The 24,071-nt window shown below is 41.7% G+C and overlaps 1 protein-coding gene across 4 annotated transcripts in view; it reads left to right on the forward strand.

Annotated features, from left to right (window-relative positions):
• Positions 1–24,071, forward strand: part of Galk2 (galactokinase 2) — a 107,834-nt gene that overhangs the window by 37,332 nt on the left and 46,431 nt on the right. For all 4 annotated transcript variants that reach the window (XM_028784995.1, XM_028784994.1, XM_028784997.1 and 1 more), the window contains 2 exons: positions 21,309–21,407; positions 22,718–22,870. In XM_028784995.1, coding sequence (XP_028640828.1) covers positions 21,309–21,407; positions 22,718–22,870 — 252 coding nt within the window. The remainder of the gene's footprint in view (positions 1–21,308; positions 21,408–22,717; positions 22,871–24,071) is intronic.

Here is a 24,071-nt window from a genome sequence, read left to right on the forward strand (position 1 = left end):
TTGAGACGGGGTCTTGTGGGACTTATTCTGTATTCATGCTGGCCTCAAACTCCCAGTCTCCTGCCTCTTCCTTTTAAGTGTTGAGATTACAGATGGGTTCCCTCAGTACTGCTAAGTGTCGAGATTACAGATGTTGTGGTGGTTTGAATATGCTTGGCCCAGGGAGTGGTACTGTTAGGGGGTATGGCCTTGTTGGAGGAAGTGTGTCATTGTGGGGGTGGGCTCCTAGACCTCCTTCTAGCTGCCTGGAAGCCAGTCTTCTCCTGTTTGCCTTCGGAACAAGATGTAGAACTCTTAGCCCCTCCACCATGCCATGCCTGCCATACTCCCACTTTGATGATAATGGACTCAACTTCTGAAACTGTAAGCCAGCCAGAATTAAGTGTTATCCTTATAAGAGTTACCTTGGTCATGGTGTCTCTTCACAGCAATAAAACCCTAACTAAGACAGATGTGTTCTCTAGTACTTGGCTGCTAAGTGTTAGTATTGTAGATATGTTCCTTCAGTCTTGGGCTGCTAAGTATTAGTATCACATATGTGTTCTCTCAGTACTGGGATGCTAAGTGTTGGGATTACAGATGTGTCTCCTCAGTACTGGGCTGCTAACTGTTGGGATTATAGATGTGCCCCCTCAGTCCTGGGCTGCTAAATATTGGGTTTATAGATATAGTCCCTCATATTATATTTGTAGTGAAGAACTTGATCACAGAAAAACATGATAGACTTAAGGATTATAGTTAGAATTTCTCAGGAAGAACTACCTTTCCTCTAAGTGGGCCCAGGGCTATCTGGTTTGTCTCCTCTTTAGCCTAGTATCTTACAGAGTTTTCTCAGAGACCCCCAACTTGAGTCTGATTTATGCTATAAATGGAGATAGTTTTTAAATCAGTTCTGTGTAGTAAGATACATACTCTTGAATCATGAACAATGCAGCTTAGTGTCTGTTCATCACCATGATCTGTTGGCTAAGGTCCTTGGCTCTAAACAGTGAGGTAGGTCTGTTCCCTTGGGAGACTGAAGTCCTGTTCATAGATGTTCTGAAGCCAGCTGCCACACTTGTAACTCTGGGATGTGCTATTTAAATAGAGATGGTAGAGATTTCTTTTGTTCCCCCAGCTTTACCTAAGGAAATGCCAAACATGGTCAACTGAAGGACCTCAAACTAATTGGAGACATGGTTACACAGCAACAGGCTCAGGATCACCCTAGCCTTCCAGGGCTTTGTCAAGCCACTGATAATTGACAAGAGGGATTGCTTTTCTGTTCTGAAGGTATTTATATCCACTAAGAATAGTAGAAGTATATAATTAATCTGGCAGATAGCCTTCCTAAAGAAAGAGGTGTCTGTGGCACTTTCTTAGAGTGATTTTACACCCCTATGGAGGCAGGCCAACTGGATTAAATGATCAAATTATCATTCTTACCATCAGCTGTGAAACAGTCATTTTCCTGTTATTACTACTATATTTGTATTAATTAAAGAAAAACATAAAATAAATACTTAACCCATAGCCAGCAGCTTTGCTTGCTAAGGCCTGTGGGACTGAAGAACTGAGCCAGCCTGGCTTTTGGCTCCATTGCTCCATTGTGAGCCTGAGGAACAGAGCTGGCCCAGCTTTGGGCTTTGTTGCTCTGTTTTATGACTAAAGAAATGTCTTTCACCATCTATGACTCTCAGTTTTCCTCACCAGAAAGTAAGTACAGCTAGATTATTGGTAGGCTTTGAGGTCACTGCTAGTGCTAAGATTCTGGGATGTAAGAGGTGACTGCAAACCTTTTTTTTTTTTTCTTTTGGAAAAGTTGCATCATCCTTATAATCTTCATTTAAAAAAACTTATGCTATATCTAACTATTACAATGGATTTTGAAGATTTTAGATTTTATTGGAAACAAAGCAAAAATACTAGAACACTATATGAAAATTTTAATGAAATCAAAACCATGTGGATTCTGGTTCTGTTACCCCAGCACAGAAGTCTCTCTGACTGCTTACTGGGAGTCCCACCCCAGGAAGGTGCCTGCTATGTTTCTTCTGCCCTCACCCCCTTATGTTGACAACTTTACCAATTGAGAGTGCAGTGCCTCCTAGATGGAGACATTGGGGGCAGCCAAGCACTAGGACTGACCACATATGCTTTACTTTGGGGGCAGGATGCTTTTAGTTTTAATTAAAGGAAATTAATAAGTGGAAAAGAATAACAAAAAATAAAGTCAGGTCACAAGCCTGGAGTGAGACCCTTTCCCAGGACGCCAGACAGATCCAGAGCATTTACACTATAAATCACTCTTGGGCGTTTCAAAGCCTGCTGCAGAGAGTTCTGCCGTGAAAGTGAAGCGGAGCTCTGAGTACAATGTGGGATAATTAGATCGAGCTGTTAACATATGCACCACCTCAGTGGGAAAATTCAAATGGCAAAAAGTCGTTTCCGAACTTATAGTCCTCAAGTTAATAAGATTGAAATTTAATAAATATATTTCCACATGAACGCAATGCTGAGACTTTGTCTCACATTTGGACAGGCTGCTACTAGCAGGTCTATTGGTATTTGCAACAAACATGCATTAATTAAAATGTTTTGCAACAGTAATTAAAAAAACTAAGCACATTGGCTTAATTTGCAAATACCACATCTCTTGAAAATGGTTGTGTTTAATTTATTATCTTTGAAACCTAAGAAAGTCTCATTTATCAAATTTTACCATTCTCAAATTTAATTTTTTGGGGTTAGTCTTTGTAGACATAGGTTTAGTTTTCTCTTCTGATCATTTTTCTATTAAATTTTTAGTAACTCACTATCTTAAAAGCACATTGGGCAACTTATTGACACTTTTTCAGAGTTGGGAAGTGTTTTAGCTGGTATAGTGTGATTTTTTTCTGACTTAATTACTCTAATTATTCTCTTTGATCTTGTGAAAGTAGGAGACTAGGGAAGTAGGAGACTAGGCGATACAGCGAAGGAGCGAGACCACATGCATACATACATGCATGCATACATACATGCATACATACATGCATACATACGTGCATACATATGTGCACACATACATACATGCACACATACATGCATACATACATGCATGCATACATACGTGCATACATACATACATGCATACATGCATGCATACGTGCATACATACGTACATACATACATGCATACATACATGCATGCGTACATGCATACATGCATACATACATGCATACATACATGTACACCGAAGTAATATGGCATATAAAAATAATTTAGAGCTATGGAGATAGCTTGGGTGGTGCAGTGTTTGCTGTGTAGCATGAGGGCACCCATCTCATTGCCAGCACCCAGAGAGAAAGCTTCGCATGCTGGCAGCTGGGTATGAAGCTCAGTTGGTAGAATGCTTGCCTAGTATTCATAGATCAGATTCTAGCACTACATAAAACTGGACTGGGTGACATACACCTGTCCCAGAACTTGGGAGGTTAAGTCAGGATGATAAGAAATTTAAGGTTATCCTTGATTGCATAAGTTTAAAGCCATGGTGGACTAGGTAAGACCCTGTTTTTTAAAAAACAAAACAAAACAAAACAGAGAACCCCAAATAACAAATCAAATCTCAAGGTGGCTGGCTCTGGAAGAACCACTCTCAACATTAACCTCTGACTTCCATACACATGTGTTCATATGTTCATGAACACAGAAACGTACTCCCTGTCACATCCCCACTTTGCATGCTGGTATACAAGCACATGCACACACACAAACACAAGTAATTTTATGGCATTTTACCTAGATATTCCCAAATACACTGCCCAAAGGGAAAGAAGTATTCAACACATTAAGTTTTCATTTAGTATCATGTATACAAGACACTTTAAGCTATTGTTGAAAGTTATTTAGAGTTTGGCTGTGTAGCTATAAATTCTCAACAATTGGTAAGGGAGTAAGAGACGGGACTCTAGCTCAGTCTGCTAAAGAAAACCATAAAGAAAGGATCCAAAGGAGTTGATTTCAGTTCTGGGATGCTGTGTGGAGAGAAGAACAGGGCTTGTAGCATCAACCAGACCTGAGTCTCCTAGCTTCAGAGCTGTGCTGTCCTGGCTATCTTTATTCTTGGGTCTCCTAGTTCACGGTTTCAGAGCTATGTTACCTTGACTGTCTTATTCACATGTGGCATTGGGATGCTGTTACTTGGTCACCTTGCTATGGTGATGAGGTTATCAAGTGCAGGGTCTGACAGTGTGCTGTGGTGGTCATCACTGACATCATTGTGATGGTGAAGAGCTCCATCCTTGTCTCAGTTGTTAAATGATGGATTCCTGGTGGCCAAGGCATTCTGGGCTCCTAGAAAATGAGCAGAGACTTTCAGTGGTAGCTTTAGAATTTTCTTCCTAATCCTGGGAATCCAGGGTTCAGGTAATAGGAATGACTTTATTTACCTTTTATTCAGCACTGTTTGCTGTCACAGACACCATCCTAGGACAGATGCCAGAGCCACAGTCATGACAGGAAGCTTATGTTCTAGGTGAGTGTGGCAGAGACAACAACCAACATAGAAAAAAGCTATTTCAGATGATGTATATAATCGGTTCAGAGAGTAATAGTAGTTGGGAAAGGAAAATATTACAAAATAAAATAATCACTAATTATTAGTAAAGCTGACAATTGTGAGTAGCTAGTAACATAAGCGTATAGGAAGTGACATTTAAACAGAAATCAGTTGTTAAGCATCTGACTATTAGCTATCTTGAAGCCATCTTCACTGGTATCATCTACCCTGCTGGTTGACACAGTTTTCTTCCTGAAGGATTGGAACACCCTCTGATAACAGTGCTTCTGTCTCCTGCTGCTCTCTCCTTTGGTAGGAGGCTAGTGTGGTGCAGGGCAATGTCTCGGGCTTCCTGTGCTCCTAGATCACAATCTTTTTTAGGCTTCCAGACTTTGTGCTTCTCTCCCAGTTATCCTGGAAATTCTACATGGATCTGAACACCTGGCCAGAAACACATTTCCCTCACACAGCCTAGGGACTCAATGTTAGTTAACATTACTTTCTGGGGAAAAATAAACACTGAATTATGAAGGTCTCTTCTGGCACTGGCCCTACAAAGTCCTACCTTTGATACCAATTAGTTGGGACCATAAATATGTTGCCCATATTCTTATTTTTATGGTTTAGTTTATTTCCTCCTCCAGTGTGGTGGTATTATTGTTTCTAATTCCTATTTTATGACTTCATCATGCTTCTCTGGCCATCACTTCGTTATGTGAACTGAAATGACTAATGGGGAAGCTAGAGTTTTTCTTGTTACTTTTCTGCAAAGATAAATCTATCAAAGAATAAACCCTTAAGGACAGGAAGACTTGTTTTCCGGGCGTGTAAGTGGCAAAGTTAACATTACATTTCTGGTTTCATTTGACATGTGTAGCCTTTCCTCTCTGTCAAGTTCCTAACAGACACATTCTAATAACTCACCCATGAATGTCTTTATCTGTAATTAAACTCTTTTCCCATGAAATATCATAACTTCTTGAAACAGTAGTGGAAGCATCAATAAACCCACATTTCATTTCTTCTAATGAATACTTTGTAAAACTCATCTTGAGAAAACCAGGCTGTGCTGTGGACACCCACAGGTCCTGCTTTTTATCAGAACCAGTCTAGGCTGCAGACTGGCTTCTTTTGGTATCATTTTCAAATGATAGATTTTAATGAGTACCACCCAAGTTCCTCTTTGACCAATATGTTGATTTAATTCTTTTAAGCATGTGAGCAGATACAGTTATTTCAAAATTCTTGAGTAATATCCACATAAGAAGACATTTTAGGCTATTGACAGTTGTTAATTTTCCTTGTGTTTATTTAAATCAAGTGGAAGCAGGGTTTATAGAACTTTATGTGTGGTCATGGTCATCAAATCCTAGAATATCACCCATAAGTAAGTAAGTAAGGTAAAATCTTGTGGTTACAGGGCATCCAGGAAATATCTCATTCATGTGTCTTCTGATGAATTTTTACTGCTTTGTAAAACATGTAAAAGCTCAAGCAGTCAGTGTTGTGGTAATTATTTAAAACGGCCTCTGGCTCAAGCCGACTATCTAAGCTGCAGTGGCTCTGCTTAGCTCGGCCGCCATGTTTCTCGGCCAGAGGCCACGTGCGCGCAGCAGCTAGAACCAGCCCGCCAGAAACACCAGCTCTGTCATCCACTAGATGCCAGCGTGGGAGATGGCTCTGTCAATCTTATTTAATCTTATCTTAATCCCTTATTTTCTATCATGAAAAACATCAAACATACATAAGATGCGGGAGAGTGGGAGATCCCAGGCATCTGGACCTTAAGCCTGGAGCCGTGCAGACCCTGTGTTGCATTTGCTTTATCTTAACTCCACTCCTGAAACCCAGGGAGAGTACATGTCAGGCATTACCCTCAACATTTCAGACACATCTCAACATAAACACAGTGTAATTGTATTGTTTAGAAAAGTTAATAATAGTGTAATGCTATTGTCTAATATGCAGCTCATATTTACATCTCCCAGTTGGCTCCATAATACTATTCCTCTTTCTTTCTGCCCAACCCTTCTTTTAGTTTTAATTTTTTTCTGACCCAGAATTTATTCAGGGGTCAGTCCCTGTATTTAATTGTCATGCTTCTTTAGTTTTCTTTATTCTAGAATAATCTCTCCCACTTCTGAGTCTGCTGTGACATTGGCATTTTAGAGTATATGCCAACTTTTTTGGTCAAACTTCTTCAGTTTGAATTTGACAGGAGGTTAGCTTATTATTGGATTGAGACTACTCCCCAAACCCCCTGTTCTCAGTGAGTCACACTATTTGATTTCTGTTTCTTCAGTTGTACTTAAAATGTAAAAAATACAAACCAGGTCCCAGTGGCACAGGTCATCAATCCCAGCTAGCTGTGGGGCTGAGTCAGGAGGTTTAGTGAGACCCTGCCACAAACAAGTAAGTAGACACCAGCAGCGATCCTCATCAGGTAGAAACGTGCTGCCTGTGCCAGAGTGTCTTAATTTAGGCCCCCCTTTTTTTTTTATAAAGGTAGACTTTCTCTTAATTATGGTTATAGAAAAGTTAATAGTGACAATCCATACTATCATTTAATAATTCTCTTTTGTTATTTAATAAATAGAATGCTTAATGCATGTTTGTTGAATTCCTAAAATACACTCAATGTACAAATGGCAAATTCTTGGCTTTGAAGGAATTAAAACTCTTGACTGTTGTGTTGATATTTAAGTATCCTCAAGTTTTCCTGTATCTCATTGCCTTGGAAATAAAATGAACTAAGCTTGGAATAAACTGAGATGTCTAAGATAAAAATACTCCAAGCCAATGTAATTCTAAACTGCCACTGTGTGTATAGGGTCATGTTATCTCACTTGCAGTCACTCAGAGTTTGTATATATCACATTTCAGTGTAATGACATGGGCAGACTCCAAAGAAAATACCAGGCAACTGGAATTTGGTTTGGCTAACAAATATTTACATGTGTCTGTATCTCTAAGTATTGTAATCTTTAAGGGGTTTATACTACACAGGCTTAATTCCTAAAGCTTTGTGTTACATTGTAAGAAGTTGCTCAGTAGTATATATAACTTCAAATGATCTCGCAGCTGGTGTGGGTGAGCATGAGGGTCAGCCAGAGCTTCTGCAGGAACAGGTGGACTTAGCGTGCTCTGCTGGGTGCTTTCTTATGTGTATTAACGTAATTTTTTACTTTCGTGGGTGGTGTTGACAGAAGTCAGGACTGTCTTTCAGTCTTTTGGGGTTTCTCTAGTCATGTACTTAGTGCATTATAGGAAAGGAAAGATAAACAGTGTCAGCCATGGTGTACTAAGCTGAAGCCGCCACATTGCGAGGCAGCTGGATAGTCTGCTGCTGGCTACAGAAGGGTTTAATTCACACACTCTCCCTTCCTCTGGCATGATTCTGTGAGGTGGGTGACTGGGAAGGGGGTTTAATAGAATTCTCCTTTTTTTGGCTGACTCTACAAGGTCCCATTTAATCACTGCCTTCAGCATAGCATTTCCCTATGCACTGTTGCAAGGTTTGTGAATATAGGGTCTGCCTCATTAAATCCTGTATCTCCAGAGACCCCAGAGACCCCAGAGACTCCAGAGACCCCAGAGAATGAGTGTTTCTTGGTAATAGCTTGTCATTATTTTGGCTTTTATTCAAAAGTCTATCATTTTACACTTAGATTCAATGCGGTGGATAAATTACACTAATCATATTAATGAAGGAATTCCCAGGTAGGGCTGGTCCTTCAAGCTCCCTTTTCTGTGACAGATGTCTATTCTGATTATTTCAAGTCACTACAAGTTAAACATATTTCCAGTTTATTTATGCCAGGTGATGGGTACTCTCAGCTATATCCATGTATCAAAGTGTGTTTCTTAATGTAAGCACATAAATTAGAGAGCTAGTGTAATAATAGCAGGGATATAGATGGTCCCTCTTGGACCACACTTTGGAATGTTGTGAATCTCCCTGTGCCTTTTACATCTTCAGGTGAAAGAGTCATCTATAGAGGGGAAAACAAAAGATGTGCTGGCACAGAGTGTACTGGGGTGTCACACAGGGGTGGCCTGAGATGGGGGAAGTTCTAAACCTGCAAGCCACTTTTTAAAGGTGTATTTTCTTCTATCTAATGATTTTCTTTTGGAGAGAGGGGACAGGAATTTTTAGCTGTTATTAAAGTGGTAAATATCATAGTTTTTCCTTGTTGACCAGAAATTGAAAATCAGTGAAATATTTTCAAGTCAGGCATTTATTTTACCTAAAAGTCATAAATATTGACAGAAAATAAGAGAATGAGCTCCTGAGTGTGAGCTTTAGCTTTGAGGAGTTTCAGAGTGATGAGTTAAGTGGCAATGTATTATATTTAGTGAATAAAAATAGATTTAACTTCCTAATCTCACCAGGAATACTAGGAAAGCCCTTAAAAGTATTTTTATTATTATAAAAGTGATATATTCTTGTTTTAGAGTATTATGGAATAAAAATATGACTGGTATTAAATGAAGATTCATAATATTAGGAAAGAGGCCTCTGTCACTGAAGATTATGGTAAAAATAAAACCTTTGTACTTTAGCTGCTGTCATTCAGGGAAAGCACACCTGCTGCACATGTGAGGCGGTTGTTTTTATAGAACATCTGCTTTGTGCTAGGCAGTATCTGAGGCACAGGGTAGGGCAGGGTTTAAAATTCATCATCATAAAACTTTGTGAGGGAGGGAGAGAGGCAGAAGACAACTAAAAAGATTATATAAAGTGGAACTCTTGAGTGAAAAGCAGATTGTGAGGTGGAAAGTAGAGGTGGTTGAGATATTTTGGGGAGGTAAGAAAGAGTCTATCTGGTAATGTGGCATTTGAGTAAATATTTGGCCATGAACATTTGCAGTGGTAGAGAATGTTAGATGGGGTTATGGTTGCCCAATAATTATAGTGATGTTCACGGTGCTCTAATGATATACTAGGCTTTTACAATCTTTACAGCAACCAAATAAAGTGGGTAATTGTTTTAACTCCAGCTTTGCAGTTGAGGAAGCTTACTTGCTGTAACTACTAGGTTGCACTGGTAGGGGCTCTGGCAGAGAGAGGAAGTGTGGTATTCAGAGGCCAGAAATCTAAGAAAACTTCCCCAAAGAAACTGTTTAATTCAGTCCTACTGGCAAAGCAGTTCAAGGCAAGGGGAGTTTACAATGTCCAACTGTTTTCTCTCTTTGCTGTTGCTTCAGAAACTAATATGTAATAATAATGCTTTGTGACAGTTGCCACTTTATAAATATTTGTTTTAAATAAATTCAGGTGGAAGAGTATTTGCAAAGCCTTGTGCAGGGGGAACATGGTTGACTGAGAAAATCAACTCACATTGACACGTGTAGACTATGAAACAAAAGCCAAGTAGTAATGAGTGACAGAAGCAGGAGGCAGTCTCTTTATGAATCTCTTCTTATGAAGTGACATGGGGCAGTTAATTGGGCAGCACACACAATCTAGAAGAGTTGATATTGATACACCATGGAAGAGAGGTGGTCATGGAGGGTGGGGGAGTGTGTGTGTGTTGTATGTATATTTGTGTGTGTGTATTTGTGTGTGTATGAGTATGCATGTGCATGTTAATGTGTGTGTATGTGTGTATGCATGTATATGTGTGTGTGGTTTGTATGTGTATGGTTTGTGTGTGTGTATGTGTGTGCATGTGCATGTGTGTGTGGGCATGTCTTGGTTCTTTTTTTATTGTTATAACAAAATACTGGGCTCATTAAAAAGAGGTTTATTTTAGCTCACAGTCCTGAGACTCAGCTCTGACCACAGCCATTAGGGCACATCACAGAATGACAGATGGCACCCTAGTGGGAGCACATGTGAAATGGAAAGCCAGAAAGATGTAGGGTGATTTCCTTCTTAAAGGACTTCATATCTGATTTCACTTTTACAGTACTGAGTAGGAACTAACTAGGGTCTCAAGAGAACTTTATCTGTTCTCTTCAAGAATGAGCACCACTGATCTAATTACTTCCTAGTAAGCCCCACTACGTATAGGCCCCACAACCTCAATACTTCTGTGTTAGGTACCACGTCAAGTAGCCATAGCAATATGAAACTTGTGGACAGTTGCATTTTAAAAAATTCAATAGAGCAAAATGTTTAAAGCTATTTGGACATTTGAATATTCTGTGGGCCTCTGTGAAGATAAAATATTTTGAAAGGTATATGTGAATTGTATGAGATGGGGAACAGTCAGAGGGTGGACCAGTTAGGGGAATAAAATCTGGACTGCAAAAAAATAAGATTAAATAAAATTTAAAAAAGATTTTTGCTAGTAAGGAAAAATAAGTAATTCAAACCAGCTTAACTCAGAGAGAAATGTTTACTTTACATAGGTGTAATTGAAGTGCAAAGGCAGATATTGTTATCAGTAAGCCTTTGCTGTGTAAGAAATCTTCCCACAATCTAAGGCTTAAAAGAACCATTTAAACAGGTTTCAGCTCAACACTAACTTCATTTATCTTGGCTAAGCTCATTTGCTCTCAGGGTTAGAATAAGGTATTGGTTCAGGACTGGTTCTTAGCTGGGATGCTGGAGTGCCCGAATCACATGGCTGCTTGTTTGATGATGATGATTCTGATTCTGATTGTTGTGTGTGGTACTTGCAAGTGTTCAGGTGCATACACCAGAGCAGGATGTTGCTGTCTTCCTCTATTCCTTGAGCCAGCTTCTCACTGATCCTGAAGCAGTTTCATTAGGTTGGCCAGTGAACTCTCAAGATCACTTGTCTATGCTTCCAGTGCTGGAGTTACAGCCATGGCCAGCAGTTTACATGGATGCTGGGAATTTGGTTTCAGGTCTTTATGCTTGTAGGTGAGAACAAAAACTCTTATCCACAGATCCATCTTCCTAGCCCCCTGGCTTGTTTACATGGAAGTCTGTGGATACTAAGTACCGCAAGAGGGAAAAGTCCAAGCCCAATTTCTTTTCTTTATTTCCCCTCCCTCCCTCCCTCCCTCCCTCCCTCCCTCTGTCCTCCCCTCCTTCCCTCCCATCTTCTCTTCCTTCCCTCTCACCTTTCTTTGAGCTCTCCCTTCATCTTTCTCTTTTCCTCCTTTCATTCCTTTTTCTCTTTTATTTTAATTTTGGGATCCAGTGCAGGGGCTTGTACTTACCCTGAGCTACACCTTCAGCTCTTACGAGTATTTCCCAAGTCTTTCCTACATGCCATTGTATCAAAGCCACTTATAGTCATGATTCAAGAGGAGGAAACTCTTGGTTGTGAATTTCTGTCAACAAAGAAAGGGACCTAGTTCTAAGACTTGCTGGGCAAACATTCCCATTTCAAAGGGAGCCACGGAGAGCAGCCAGCATGCACAAAAGCAGGAGCTCAATGTAAGCAGGCCAACCTCAGGCCTGCAGCTCTGTGTGGCCTCCTGCAGCCCACTGCTTTCACCCCCCTCAGAGTGTGCCCTGCTTGCCACTGCCACTGACTCTGCATCACAAAGTACAAATTGTCTTGAGATATTTTCTGTCGCTATAGTAGAATATTTGAGGCTGAGTAATTTAAAAGGAAAAGAGGTTTATTCAGCTTGTGGTTCTGGACACAGGGAAGTTCAACACTGAGCAGCTGTGTCTGGTATGAACTTCATGCTGTACCATAATTTGGTTGGTGGCATATGTGGTGCTACTGTGCAAAGAGGGACAGATGTCTGTGGTAGCTAACCCATTCCACAAGAAAAGCATCTTCCACTCATGAAGATGTAGCCTCCATGACTTGTGATGCCTCTTAAGGGCTTTGCCACTGCTAGGTTGTTGACCAGCGTTTTGTGTATTTTTGTGTGACAAACCACAGTCAAATTTCAACAGTCCTGAAGAAGACCTGTGCAACCTTCTGAAACAAGTGCAGGCATGACACTCTTTGGTTCTCTCTTGTAATGGCCTACAGCATAAGGTTTCCACATAACATCTGCGCATTGCTCAATCAAGTCATCTCCTTCCTGTACCGAGTCCTTGGGTCTTCCACTTCCTGCCATTGTGTTGACTGCTATTTACGCCGAGTCCTTTCTCCCCAGTGAAAGTGTCTGGAGGTAGCTCTGCATTTGGTGGCTTCAGATTATGATTCATGGAGTGACATTTTTGGCTGCTTGTGTTTGCATCTGTATCATTAGCTCACATCAGGAAAACGACTAAGTGTGGACTGCAGCCCTTGCTGTGCAGAAGGGGCCTACCTTTACAGTCAGTGATCCTTCCTTTTGGTTCTTAAGAGTACTACAAGACTATGCTGCTGAAGCCCAGTCTGAAGAGCCCTCCCCACACAGTGGGACAGTCTCCAGGGAAGGGACATGCAGTTCTAAGACATGCTTGCCAAGCCACAGAGATCGCAGGCCCGCCACCCATCCCGTATTATCATCATTACTGAGCGTTTTTTGGAAGGTCAGAGCCAAAGTAAGCAATCTGCCAGCCAAGGAAGCAACACCAGCCCTTACCACAGGCTCTGGGGGCCCCATTGGTATTTAGTAGCAGTGACTTGGGTCATATTTTTGTCTAATTCCATCAGTCTGGCAAGGCTCCTGCCCCTATGGTCTTCCCACAATTTCTTTTTTTCAATTATCTTTCCCGTCTTTCCAATAATAGTTACCTTGTGTGTGGATACTGCCTCCTTCCAGAACTGCCCCCCTCTTTAACATTTAAAATAACAAAAGGGATCCAATTAATTGTCCTTGTGAGAAATCTGCAGAGAGAGAAGCTTTTTGAGTCTCCTGAATTTAGGGTTCTTGAGCCATCCCCCATATCCTTCTCCTCTTACAGATAAAGAAGAGGATTTTGTTTATAAGGCCAAGCCAGGCTCACAGTTCAAGTACTGGCCCTGACATTTACTAGTGGGTGACCTTGGCAGTTTACTTGACCTCCCCATGATTCATTTTCTTCATTAGAAAGTCTGTTTAGCAATAAAGCCCTTTCTCATGGACTTGCCTGGAAAGTGTTTAAACATGCATGTTCCTATGCATTGTATACGGTGGAGGAAGCCATGGCAGCCAATCAGCCTCACTTGGAAGTCATCCTGCTTTGTAGGAGGGATGTCTTTGTGACTCTTTCTAGAGTTGGATGATGGGATAGAAGGCCTGCAAGTTCCCAACATTGAGAAGAGATTTTCTACCTTTAAAAAAAATTACTCCATTTTTGATGGACTTTTAATTTTATTTTTTGTATTATTTTGTTTTATTTTCTTTCTTTTCTTTTTTTTGTTTTGTTTTTTTTTTTGTTGTTTGTTTGTTTTTTGAGACAGGGTTTCTCTTTATAGCCCTGGCTATTCTGGAACTCACTCTGTAGACCAGGCTGGCCTTGAACTCAGAAATCCGCCTGCCTCTGCCTCCCAAGTGCTGGGATTAAAGGCCTGCGCCACCACCACTGCCCGGCCATTGTTTTATTTTCTTTTGTTTTGATTTTCATTTGTTTTTGTTTAGCTTTGTTTGAGAGAGCATGAGAATGTGAAACTCAGTGTGGAGCAAAGTGGCAAGGCTCTGGGAGGAGTTGGGGGAGGGAAAACATAATCAAAATATATGTTTTTTTTTAAAAAAAAAAAACAGAAAAGATATCAGGTTCATAGCAAAAAATTATAAGCATGTTAAGTAAAAACAATGACTTCACTTCCTCTCTTCCCTTTTCCTCCCTCCAGCACCTCCTACATCCCCTCCCTCAAGTCCCTCCCATGTCTCCTGCACTCTCAAGTCTGTAGCCTCTTTTCTTTATTTACATTATGTAGCTAGAGCCTGCTGAGTCCATTAAGTGAGCTGGCATTGCGATGAGTGCTCAGAGTCAGGCAGGCCCGGGCCTCCTTGTCCTCCTGCATCGCACTGGACTATTTTACTGACTTGCTTGAGCCTCAGTTTCCTTCTCTCTGATCTAGTGATTATAGTACTGACAGTTGGAAATTAAACAAGATAGCATGCCCAGTGTCTGTCCTTAGAAGACGCTTGACACTTGTTAGCTTCCTTCCCCTTCTGCATGTGATTTCTCCCTGTCTACCCAATTATCAAGAAAGTCTCATAGAGCAAGACATCATTTGGAGAGGCTTGTCCTTCCCTCCTGCCTTGCCTCCTCCCTGCATTCCTTTCTGTGTTGAGGGTTGAGCCTGGAACCTAGGTACATGTTTTGTATTAGAGCCTCTGCATTCTTTCCAATTTTTATTTCATTTTTTTTTTTTATGTTGAGATGAGTTTTCACTAAGTTGCCCAAGCTGGCCTTGAACTCACTCTGTAGTGTAGACAGATCTTGAACTTTCAGTATTTTTGGCTCAGCCTCCAGTGTAGCTGGGATTACAGGCCTATGCCACTAGGAGAGGCTGTTCAAAAGAATGCATCTCTGTTCAGCAGGTCTGGGATGGGGAGTTCCCAGGTGCTATAAGGCTGTACCTGAAGAGCTCAGTGGGTGACAGAGTAGGCTGGGCTCCTCCTTCTTTTGCATCTCGTGATCACTTAAGCCATGGTAATAGAATGTCTTTGACACATGTACTTGCATACCCAGGGACATCATCTGGGGAAATATCTGAGATTGTGCATTATACTAACAAGATTTTCTTCATGCAGTAAGGGCAGGGGGCAGGGTTAGTTGAGATCTGGGTGAAGTCTATGGATAGACATTTTCTCAGAATCTCCATGGACCTAGAAACTCAACCTTTCCTACATAAAGTCTTCATCTTGACCTACTGCCAATGTCTTCATCTCCAAATCTGGGTCACTCCACAAAGCGTCCATCCTGCAGCCTGGAAGATCAGGGGAGTGAAGGTCTCTGTCTTCCTCTCATCAGTGCTGGAGGGAGCCAGCTCCAAGATTTCCTCTGCCTTCAAAAAAACACCCGTTGATGTTCTTAGAAGCATACTCTTGACTAGAACCTTCTCTGAGTTCATTAGCTCATGTCTTCCCTACTGAATCCAGGTGCAGCGTGCTTATCCTTTCTGTGATGTCCTCACTTGGGTGTGATGAGTCTAGACTTCAGCAGGGTTTAGATTTACATTTGTGAGACCTTTGTGTTTGCTTCAAGATTCTAATTGTTTTAGTGGTTGATCTCCTTGTTCCTTTTCCCTTATTACTTCCTAGAAATGTTCAGTCTTGACTATCAAGATCAGTGCTTACCTGTGAGATTGTCTTTGGGAATTAGCTGCTATTATTCTCAGACAAATTTTCATGTAGTTTTTTTTAAAAAACAACCCATAAGACCTAAGTTTTTGTGCATTAGAGATGTGAAGATCCAGCAGTCACTTCTTTCAAAAAGAAAGTCAGGCAGGCTCCTGGGTACTGTTGGCGTTTTCTGTGGAGCAAAGCTGGGAGCCATGCTACAAAACAAAGCAGTTCACATCAGCTTCTTTTGGACGCATCCTGGGATCAGCCATGAGGTACTTCCAGGGGGTTGCCATTGTAGGGGAAGAGCTTGGTAATAGTTCTCTCAGTGATAACCAGTGTTTTGAAGGGCAAGGAAAGCCTGCAGGAAGTGAGCTTTGAGGACTTATTGGAGGTGAGGAAGAGGTAGAGGAGCCATTAAAATTTCCACCTTATCCAGATGTGTCAGGGTTAGCTTAGAAAACATGAATAAAGAACAATTTATTTGCCAGAACAAGTTGAGCTGTGATTGCCCTTGGGCCTGAAAGTGACTTTGTTAGGGATGGGCATGACCCTCCTTCCTGTCCCTCCGAATGTCCTCTGAGTCTTAGTGGAAGCAGAGTACATACTGTGCTTCACACCTGGGTAGCCTCCTCAGTAGACTGCAGAGGGAAGACAGGTGCAGAGCTGATTTGGAGGGAAAATAGATGCTGTTTAGCACATTAGAGTTCTGTGTTCTTTTGAAGACCCACAGACAAGATCAGTGTTTCGACTTCTTGAGGGCAGACTCTGGCTTTGTCCTTTACCACAGGTTAGCAAGGCTTCCATAGTCCACTTGTCTTCTCTAAGGATGAGTGAGAAGATCAAATGCCACAAGAGGCTAGCTGGGGGTGGGGGGAGGGCTGGTTCCTAGAGTGCACAGGTATAAGAGCAGAAGACAGTGTGGGAGGGGGAGAGGAAGCCCTATTAGGCCCAAGCTTTGCTGGCTTTGCTTGAGGATTCTCAGGCTCTATGTTTGTGCGCATGTTTAGAGAAATTGGGAAAGTTCTACCAATGTGGTAGAAACGTGAGCTTGCCTTTTACTGCACACAACTGGGTTCCTGAGTTCATTCAGACCTTCCTGTGAGTTGCCTCCAGGATGCTCATTTTCCCCCTTACGCCTCTGTTAAATGCTTTTTGACAGCTTCTTAGCCTTGTGATCGCTACTGAAATCATACACAATTTCAGACATTAGAAGCACCAATTCAGTGCCTTTTTGAGTTGCTCTGGTTGATTGAATTCCTGAAGATGTTCAATGATTCCATTTCTAGCATCTTAAAGGATGGAAAGCACCTCTGCTGATGCCACATGACCTTGAGTATCCAGGGTGACTCAGGTGTTTGGCAACCCACCAGGGATGACTCTTTGAGATTAGGTTATAGTTTTTGGCTTGGGATGTGGGCTCAACTAATTTTGTTAACTGTCTGACTTATGCAAATGTTTTCCTTAAATCAGATTTGGGTTTCTTTTAGTCTTTGTTTCTAGTTTCTTTATATCTCTTACTCATTTTGTTCCCCTTCACCCCACCACTTAGTACTGGGAGCTCAGAGCTAGGGCCACTGAGGAAACCAGCTAGTGGGTGGCCCTGTTGTTGAATTTTCCAGGTAGGCATGTTTTGTTTATTGGGTAGGGACTCCTGTCTGCAGTTAGACAGAGATGGGTTGAATGGGGCCCTACTTTTCTGTTCACCTTATGGTTTCTTGCTGTTTATTACTGAATCAGCCCGTTTAGCGACGTCTGGAATCTTTAACATTCTGTCTTTCCATGAACATCTCTAAAACATCCTGTATTTGACTTCAGCTTGAGACATCATCTTCTGTAAATCAAATGATTACTCATTTGTGAAAATAATAGCCTCAACACTGGTCAACACTCATACGCTACTTTAGAGTCCTGCTGCTCCTAGTTATGACACTTTAAGGTACGTTTTTGGATTATCACAGTGAGTCTGTGGCTTGGAGGGCATTGCTTTTCTCTTCAATCTGGATGGGAGGTGATGGTTCAGCAGTTAAGAACACTGACTGATCTTCCAGAGACCTGGGTTCAAGTCCCAGCAACCACATGACAGCTTATGACTATCTGTAGCTCCAGTTTCAGAGGATCTGCCACCCTCACATAGACACACATGCAGGTAAAGCATCAATGCACACAAAACTAAATAAATGTGAAAAAGAAATATGGATGGTAGAATTAGGTAATTGAATTTGCATTTTAGCTTTAATAACTTCCAGTATACTATTACCCAACAAATGACTCAGTTTTCTCATCTGTAGAATGGAGAAACATCTGTTTTATGGGATTCTGAGAAGTAAGTAATTCAGGCAAAAGCACTGCAACAGTAGTTACCACATAGTAAGTAGTCAGTAAATCCTCTGTTACTAATACTGTTGTTATTGTTAATAGCAGATGGGAAATAGACACTGGAAGAAGTGAAGCATCTTACCTAAGATCACACAGCCAGTTGGAAGGGAACTCTGGCTCACTTCACAGTCAGGAGGCTTCTGGTACTTGACTCTTCATGCTGTATTTTTCTGTCAATGAGGTCAGCCTTCATCTTTCAACTTGTTCCTTCATTTTCTTTGCTCTCTTTCATTTTCTTTGTTTTTCCCTACTTAGAATTGTTGAGTATTGTCTGTCCAGTTAGAATTTGTCAAGTGTTACAGTAACAAGTGCTGGAATGGCTCCTTCCCTGTGAGAGATGGAGGTATCACTCTGGATTCTACACACACACACACACACACCACGGACATCTTATAACTGTAAATGTATACCATGGCATACTTTAAGAGCTTAAAATATCATTTGATCTATCTTGTGTGTGTGTGTGCGTGTGTGTATGTATGTAAGTCAGAGAAAAACCTTAGGGATCTGTTATCTTCTTTCACCCTGTAGATTCCACAAATCAAACTCAAGTTATCAGGCTTGGTGACAAGTGCCTTTATTGGTGAGCCATCTTGGCTGCCCATTTTTTGAGCTTTATAAAGTAATTAATACTTTTCAGTGCTCTAATACCTTTCCTCATATGAAGGAGAATATTAACATTTTGGTGACCCTCATTTGTCTTTTCACATCCCTTATGGAGACTGCACAGTGGTTACATTAGCTCTATCTGAGGAAGCCACTGAAGTGTCAAACGAATTTGTGCATCAGAGTCAGATGGATGACGCTCAGATCCTGGCTTCTGCATGTCTGAGTCTCTGAATCTCATCGTCCTCCTCTATACCATGAGTAGGAAAGGTTTGTAGTTGATTCTTTACACTCAACAATGGTGGGCATTGCTGCATTGAGGAGCCGACTTTAAGTTTTGACCCAAGGTCATGACTAGGTGGGCACCAGGCTCATACTTGCTTACAGATTGCTGCATGACGTGCTTCATCTGGGCACATTGTTTCTCTGCATTCTAAGTGCAAATGTTTTGACCTTTTGGTCACTAATTTATTTTTAATGTGTCTATTATGGACAGACCATTGGCTGTGTATACCATCGGTCATGTGCAGTGCCTTTGATGCCAAAATTCCAGATTTACCTCATGTCACCAGGCAAAATTAGTGTTAGTGAAGCCACATGACCAACAAGAGCTGTGACACTTGCTGAAGCCGTCAGATGGCATTTGAACAGCTCTTCTCAGGAAAGGAAGCAGCACCAGTTTATTGTTTTAGGACATGCCTGGCAGCATGTAAGGCAGTGACACTGAGGAAACACCATAGCTGGTTTCTCAGACTCAGTGTTTTGGGGAAAAGAGACACAGTGGAAACATGTTACAGTTAAGGGCCAGTAAGAATCACCTGATCCAGCCAAGACTACTTAGGTGGACTATGGTGTTTGTATTAGTCTTCTCTAGCATAATAGCTTATAGAATGAATCTATCTATCTATCTATCTATCTATCTATCTATCTATCTATCTATCTATCTATCTATCAATCATTTATCTTTCATCTATCTATCTATCTATCTATCTATCTATCTATCTATCTATCATCTAGCTGATTTATCAGAATGACGTATAGCCTGTGGTCCATCTAATCCAATAACCGCTGATGGGAAAGGAAAGTCCAGGAATCTAGTAGCTGCTTAGTCTACAAGGCAAGATGTCTTAGCTGGTCCTCAGTACATTCTGGGATCCCAAAAAATTCGCTGGCTTTAATGCCATTGAAGGAATGAACTTGTTGACAAGGCAAGGGTAAGCAGGCAAAGAGCAAAAGCTTCCTTCTTCCATGTCCTTATAGGCTTCCAGCAGAAGATGTGACTCAGATCAAAGGTGGGTTCTTTCCACCTCAAAGGTCCAGACTAGCACTGGATTTACCCACTTCAAACCAAGCAAAAGTAATCCCTCTCAAGTGTGCCCTCCATTTCTGTATTGTCATTCATTGCAGAGCTATTAAGTTGAGAACCAAGAGTAGCTATCACAGTGTTTCACGGACTCCCATGGGCACGTAAGCCCACTTAAAGCAAGACTCACAGTGATCATAATGTTAGATGTGGGAGAGCAAAGAGGAAGTCTATGGTGCGTGTGCATTTGGGAGTGCTGAAGTGTTGAAAGGGAGGTAGAAGAGTCCTGAGCAGAGGTAAGTTCTGGGCAGTCAGGATGAGCAGCATTTGGTTCCATGTTTCTGAATTGAAGGCTTTTTGGGAACAGTGTTGGGAGAACAGACTGAGAAGCGAGCAGAGAGCTACGTCTAGAAGAACTTGTGCACCATGTTGAGATGTAGGTAAGCAAGAGGGCAAGAGATGAGCGCAGTGCACCAGTGCTTCAGCACCATCGCTCTGAACATCTAGTGGAACAAGGGAGCAATAAATCCTGACTTAAGCTTGGAAGAAGGAGCATGTAACTGAAGAGCAAGGTGCGTTACTAGGTGCCACTGTCAGAGCTGCAGAGACTGAGAGAATTGGGACCCAGAGTGGGCCCAGGATTTCAGGATGGCAGAAGATCTGAGTGGTCAGCTTGCCAATATGTGGCCAATGACTTGGATATCGAGTGACAATAGGATTTGTATAGGAAGCATAAGGTAGCACCAGGTTGTAGAATTATATGTGACTTGGTCAGGAAGACACCCCTACTTAGAAAAGAATGGTAAATAATCCAATTACATGTTCAGTTTGGTTGCAAGCTTAGAAGGCTTTGGGTACAAGAAGAGGATTTTGAACTTATCATTAATCAATAGGAAGCAACTAACAATTTCAGTATGGACTAGGACCACACCTCTTTATCCAGTTTCTTCATCATGGTTGTATCTAGAGTGAGAAACTCTATCCTCACACTTAAGGAACATGTCAGAGAGGCAGCATTATTTTGGCTTGGAAGCTCTGGCCTGCCTTGGCTTTAGAGACACTGGAATTGTCATTGTCATTGTCTGAGACAAATGCAAATGCCAGAGAGGAGACGTGGTGCCCACAGAAAGATGAGGGATGCTGCATGCACTTCAGAGTCTTCTAGGGACAGGAGAAACAGCATGTGTGCTCTGCTCCCAATCTAGACCCACCACCGAGTTGTCACTTGATCTTGGTAAGTTTCCCCGCTGGGTTTGATGGTAGTCTAGAACTGCTGTGAAGAACACATTGCTCTCTCTATTCAGTTGCTATGTAATTGACCAGAGTTGGTACTGGAATTCAAGCCTAATTGACATATCTCGCATGAAAAATAGGTTGTAAGTATATCCCAGTACAAATGAATGTTTGCTTTCCCAGGTGGAACTTGCAGAAATCTGTGCCAAGAGTGAGCGTTACATAGGCACCGAAGGTGGAGGCATGGACCAGTCCATATCATTTCTTGCAGAGGAAGGAACTGTAAGTAGCACTGAGTCATTTGGACATTTCAACTTGGGAAAATGTCTATGGAGGGGAAGGCTTGCAGCCCCCAGCATTTGTGGTTATGGGAAGTCTATGCTTTCAGACTTTACTATAGCCCATTGCCCAACTATCTTGTAACTCAGGTCTAGCAGTGAGCAAATGGACTATTTCATACTGATTCCCTTGACCTTAAGCATCCAGAAGCACACTTCAGACTCATTTTTTTTCATGTGTCTAGGCTCCCCCTCCCAATCCCATATCTCATTGTTAAGATGAGATTTCTCAATCCCCTCCTGGGGACCTCCTTTCCTGACCTTGCATGAAATCACTTCATCTTGTGGTGTTTCATAATCTTATGTTGGCTTCAAACCCAAATGTTAGTTCTCTTACCACATATATGCACAGCCCACTTTTTGTAAATTACTCTTTGGTGTCATTTTTCTCTGTCAACATTTTTGGGGCTTTGGTGGTGGGAGGAAGAATGCTGATGTCAGGCCAGGAATAAATTCTCTGGTCCAGTACCACTTCCTCTTGGCTATCAGCTCCTCAGGCAAGACAGAGGTTTGGATTTTTGCCTGTGAACTGCCCATTTCCAAAATAGAAGCAGGCATCTCTTTAAAAATCTTTCTTAGCTTTATATCAGATTTCTTCAGGCTTGGCTGTTTTCCAAGAATACCTGGATTCTTCTGATTAAAAAAGAATATATTTCCATTGATTCTTCTAGGCCGAAGACATGAGGTGTGAGGAAATTTATTTTAACACTAAAATTATACTTTAGGTGTTTTGGATGTGAACTGGCAAGCAGATGCAGTACTGGGGGTTCTGATGTTAATGTAAGTTTGGCTCATGGTCTAGAGAGAGTCCTTGTTCTCTGGCCTCATGTCATTTGTTGCCACTCCATACATACAGAAACTCCTCCTTCTTTCTGACACCTTTAAGCATCTTTTAGGACTTAGTATAGATTTCCCTTTTCAAAAGGCTACTAAGTTGTCTGATTAGACCCTTCTATTAAGTGTTGGAGTAAGACTGTGAACTTTGCAGTACGCTATGACACTTACAATGTGGAGACATAATTTCATGTCTTCTCTTAGCAATTGTAGCTTCCAGGAAGGTAGAGGCAGAACCTTTCCTGTTCACTGCTGTGTCTCCTACACCTAGTGCAACGCCTGGCTGTCAATAAACAATGTTTGAACAAATGCAGCATTTTTAGAGAAGACGTTCTTAAGATAAAATGAGAGCATACAAGCTTGAATGTTTTTCTGAATCCTAATAAATTATTGTTTCCTCTGCTGCTTTTCTTCCAATAGGCCAAGTTAATAGAATTTAGTCCTCTGAGAGCGACTGATGTGAAGCTCCCCAGTGGGGCAGTCTTTGTGATTGCCAACAGCTGCGTGGAAATGAACAAGGCAGCCACTTCTCATTTCAATGTCAGGGTGATGGAGTGTCGGCTGGCGGCAAAGGTACAGATGTGGCAAACCAGTGGAACTTTGCAGCATGCCTGTTCTTCCCTGATTGTCCTCTATGGTTTGTACGTTTCCTTCCACTTCAGAGCAACACCCTGACTGCAGCCACAGCATTCTAAATGCAAGTCTTTGGGTCCAGAGCAATCTGATTCCAAACTGATAAACTAACAGACAGATCTTATGTTCTCTTCTTGTTCTTTAGAAATTGGTCAAACTTCACAACTGAGTCTTCTGGGGTACACCCTGGGGAAGACAGGACAATGGCTATTTGTGATGGATAGGCCAGAATAGAAGCAGATGCTTCCTTAAGATGAAATACATGTGAGTTTGTTCCATAGGTGGAGAAAGACAGTTGAGGAAATGACAACAGTTGATCTTATTTTCCCAACAGGGGTCTTGGTAGCCTTGCCTCTCCCCCCGCCCCCGTCCCATTGGACACTCCATTTGTATATTAGGACATTACCAGTAGCTCAAAATATAGATGTGCTGGTATCCGTGTGAGCTCAGAAGGATGATTTCTTTATATGTCTGCTGGGGAAATACATACCAGGAGGAAGGCAAGGTAGTTCTCTGTTCTATAGTGTAGAACCTTTGACAGTTAAGCCTTAAATCTATCAAGGAAGTTTTTACTGAGTCACCATTGGACAGTGTGCAACAGGCATAGCAAGGGGTTCAGGACACAGGACCAGAGGGAGTGGAGTTAAAGTTCAGAGACAAATAGGAAGCAGGTAGCATGTAATCAATAGTGAGCAATGTGATACGCTAAAGGACAAAGATATGACCCATTGCACAGTACCCAGAATGGCATGTGGCATGACCAGAAACATGCAGAAGACAGGCTGGATTTATATTCTGAGTCAGGAGCTCCTCACTGCCTTCTGTTGAGCTTGTTCCCACCTACACTACCAGCCCCCTCTCTGCTGATGAATTCCTGTGAGACTCTTCTGGATAGGCCATCTTGGCTGAGTTCCTAAAGTGTAGATTGCTCATCAGAGATCTCTATTTGAGAAAAAATTATAGACCTCTCACGTCAGCATGTCCACATGCGCTCAGCCCCCACGTCCCCAAAGGGCTTTTAGTCTTCAATCGGTCAGATGGTGTGGAACAGCCTCAGTACTCTTCTGTACTGTCCCGCAAATCTGTTCTCTTCTTCCCGCTCATCCTACAAATGATGGCTGGCATGACGGCTTAGACATTT

This window comes from Grammomys surdaster, unplaced genomic scaffold, assembly GCF_004785775.1.
Source record: "Grammomys surdaster isolate TR1022 unplaced genomic scaffold, NIH_TR_1.0 125049, whole genome shotgun sequence".
Classification (NCBI taxonomy): Eukaryota; Metazoa; Chordata; class Mammalia; order Rodentia; family Muridae; genus Grammomys; species Grammomys surdaster.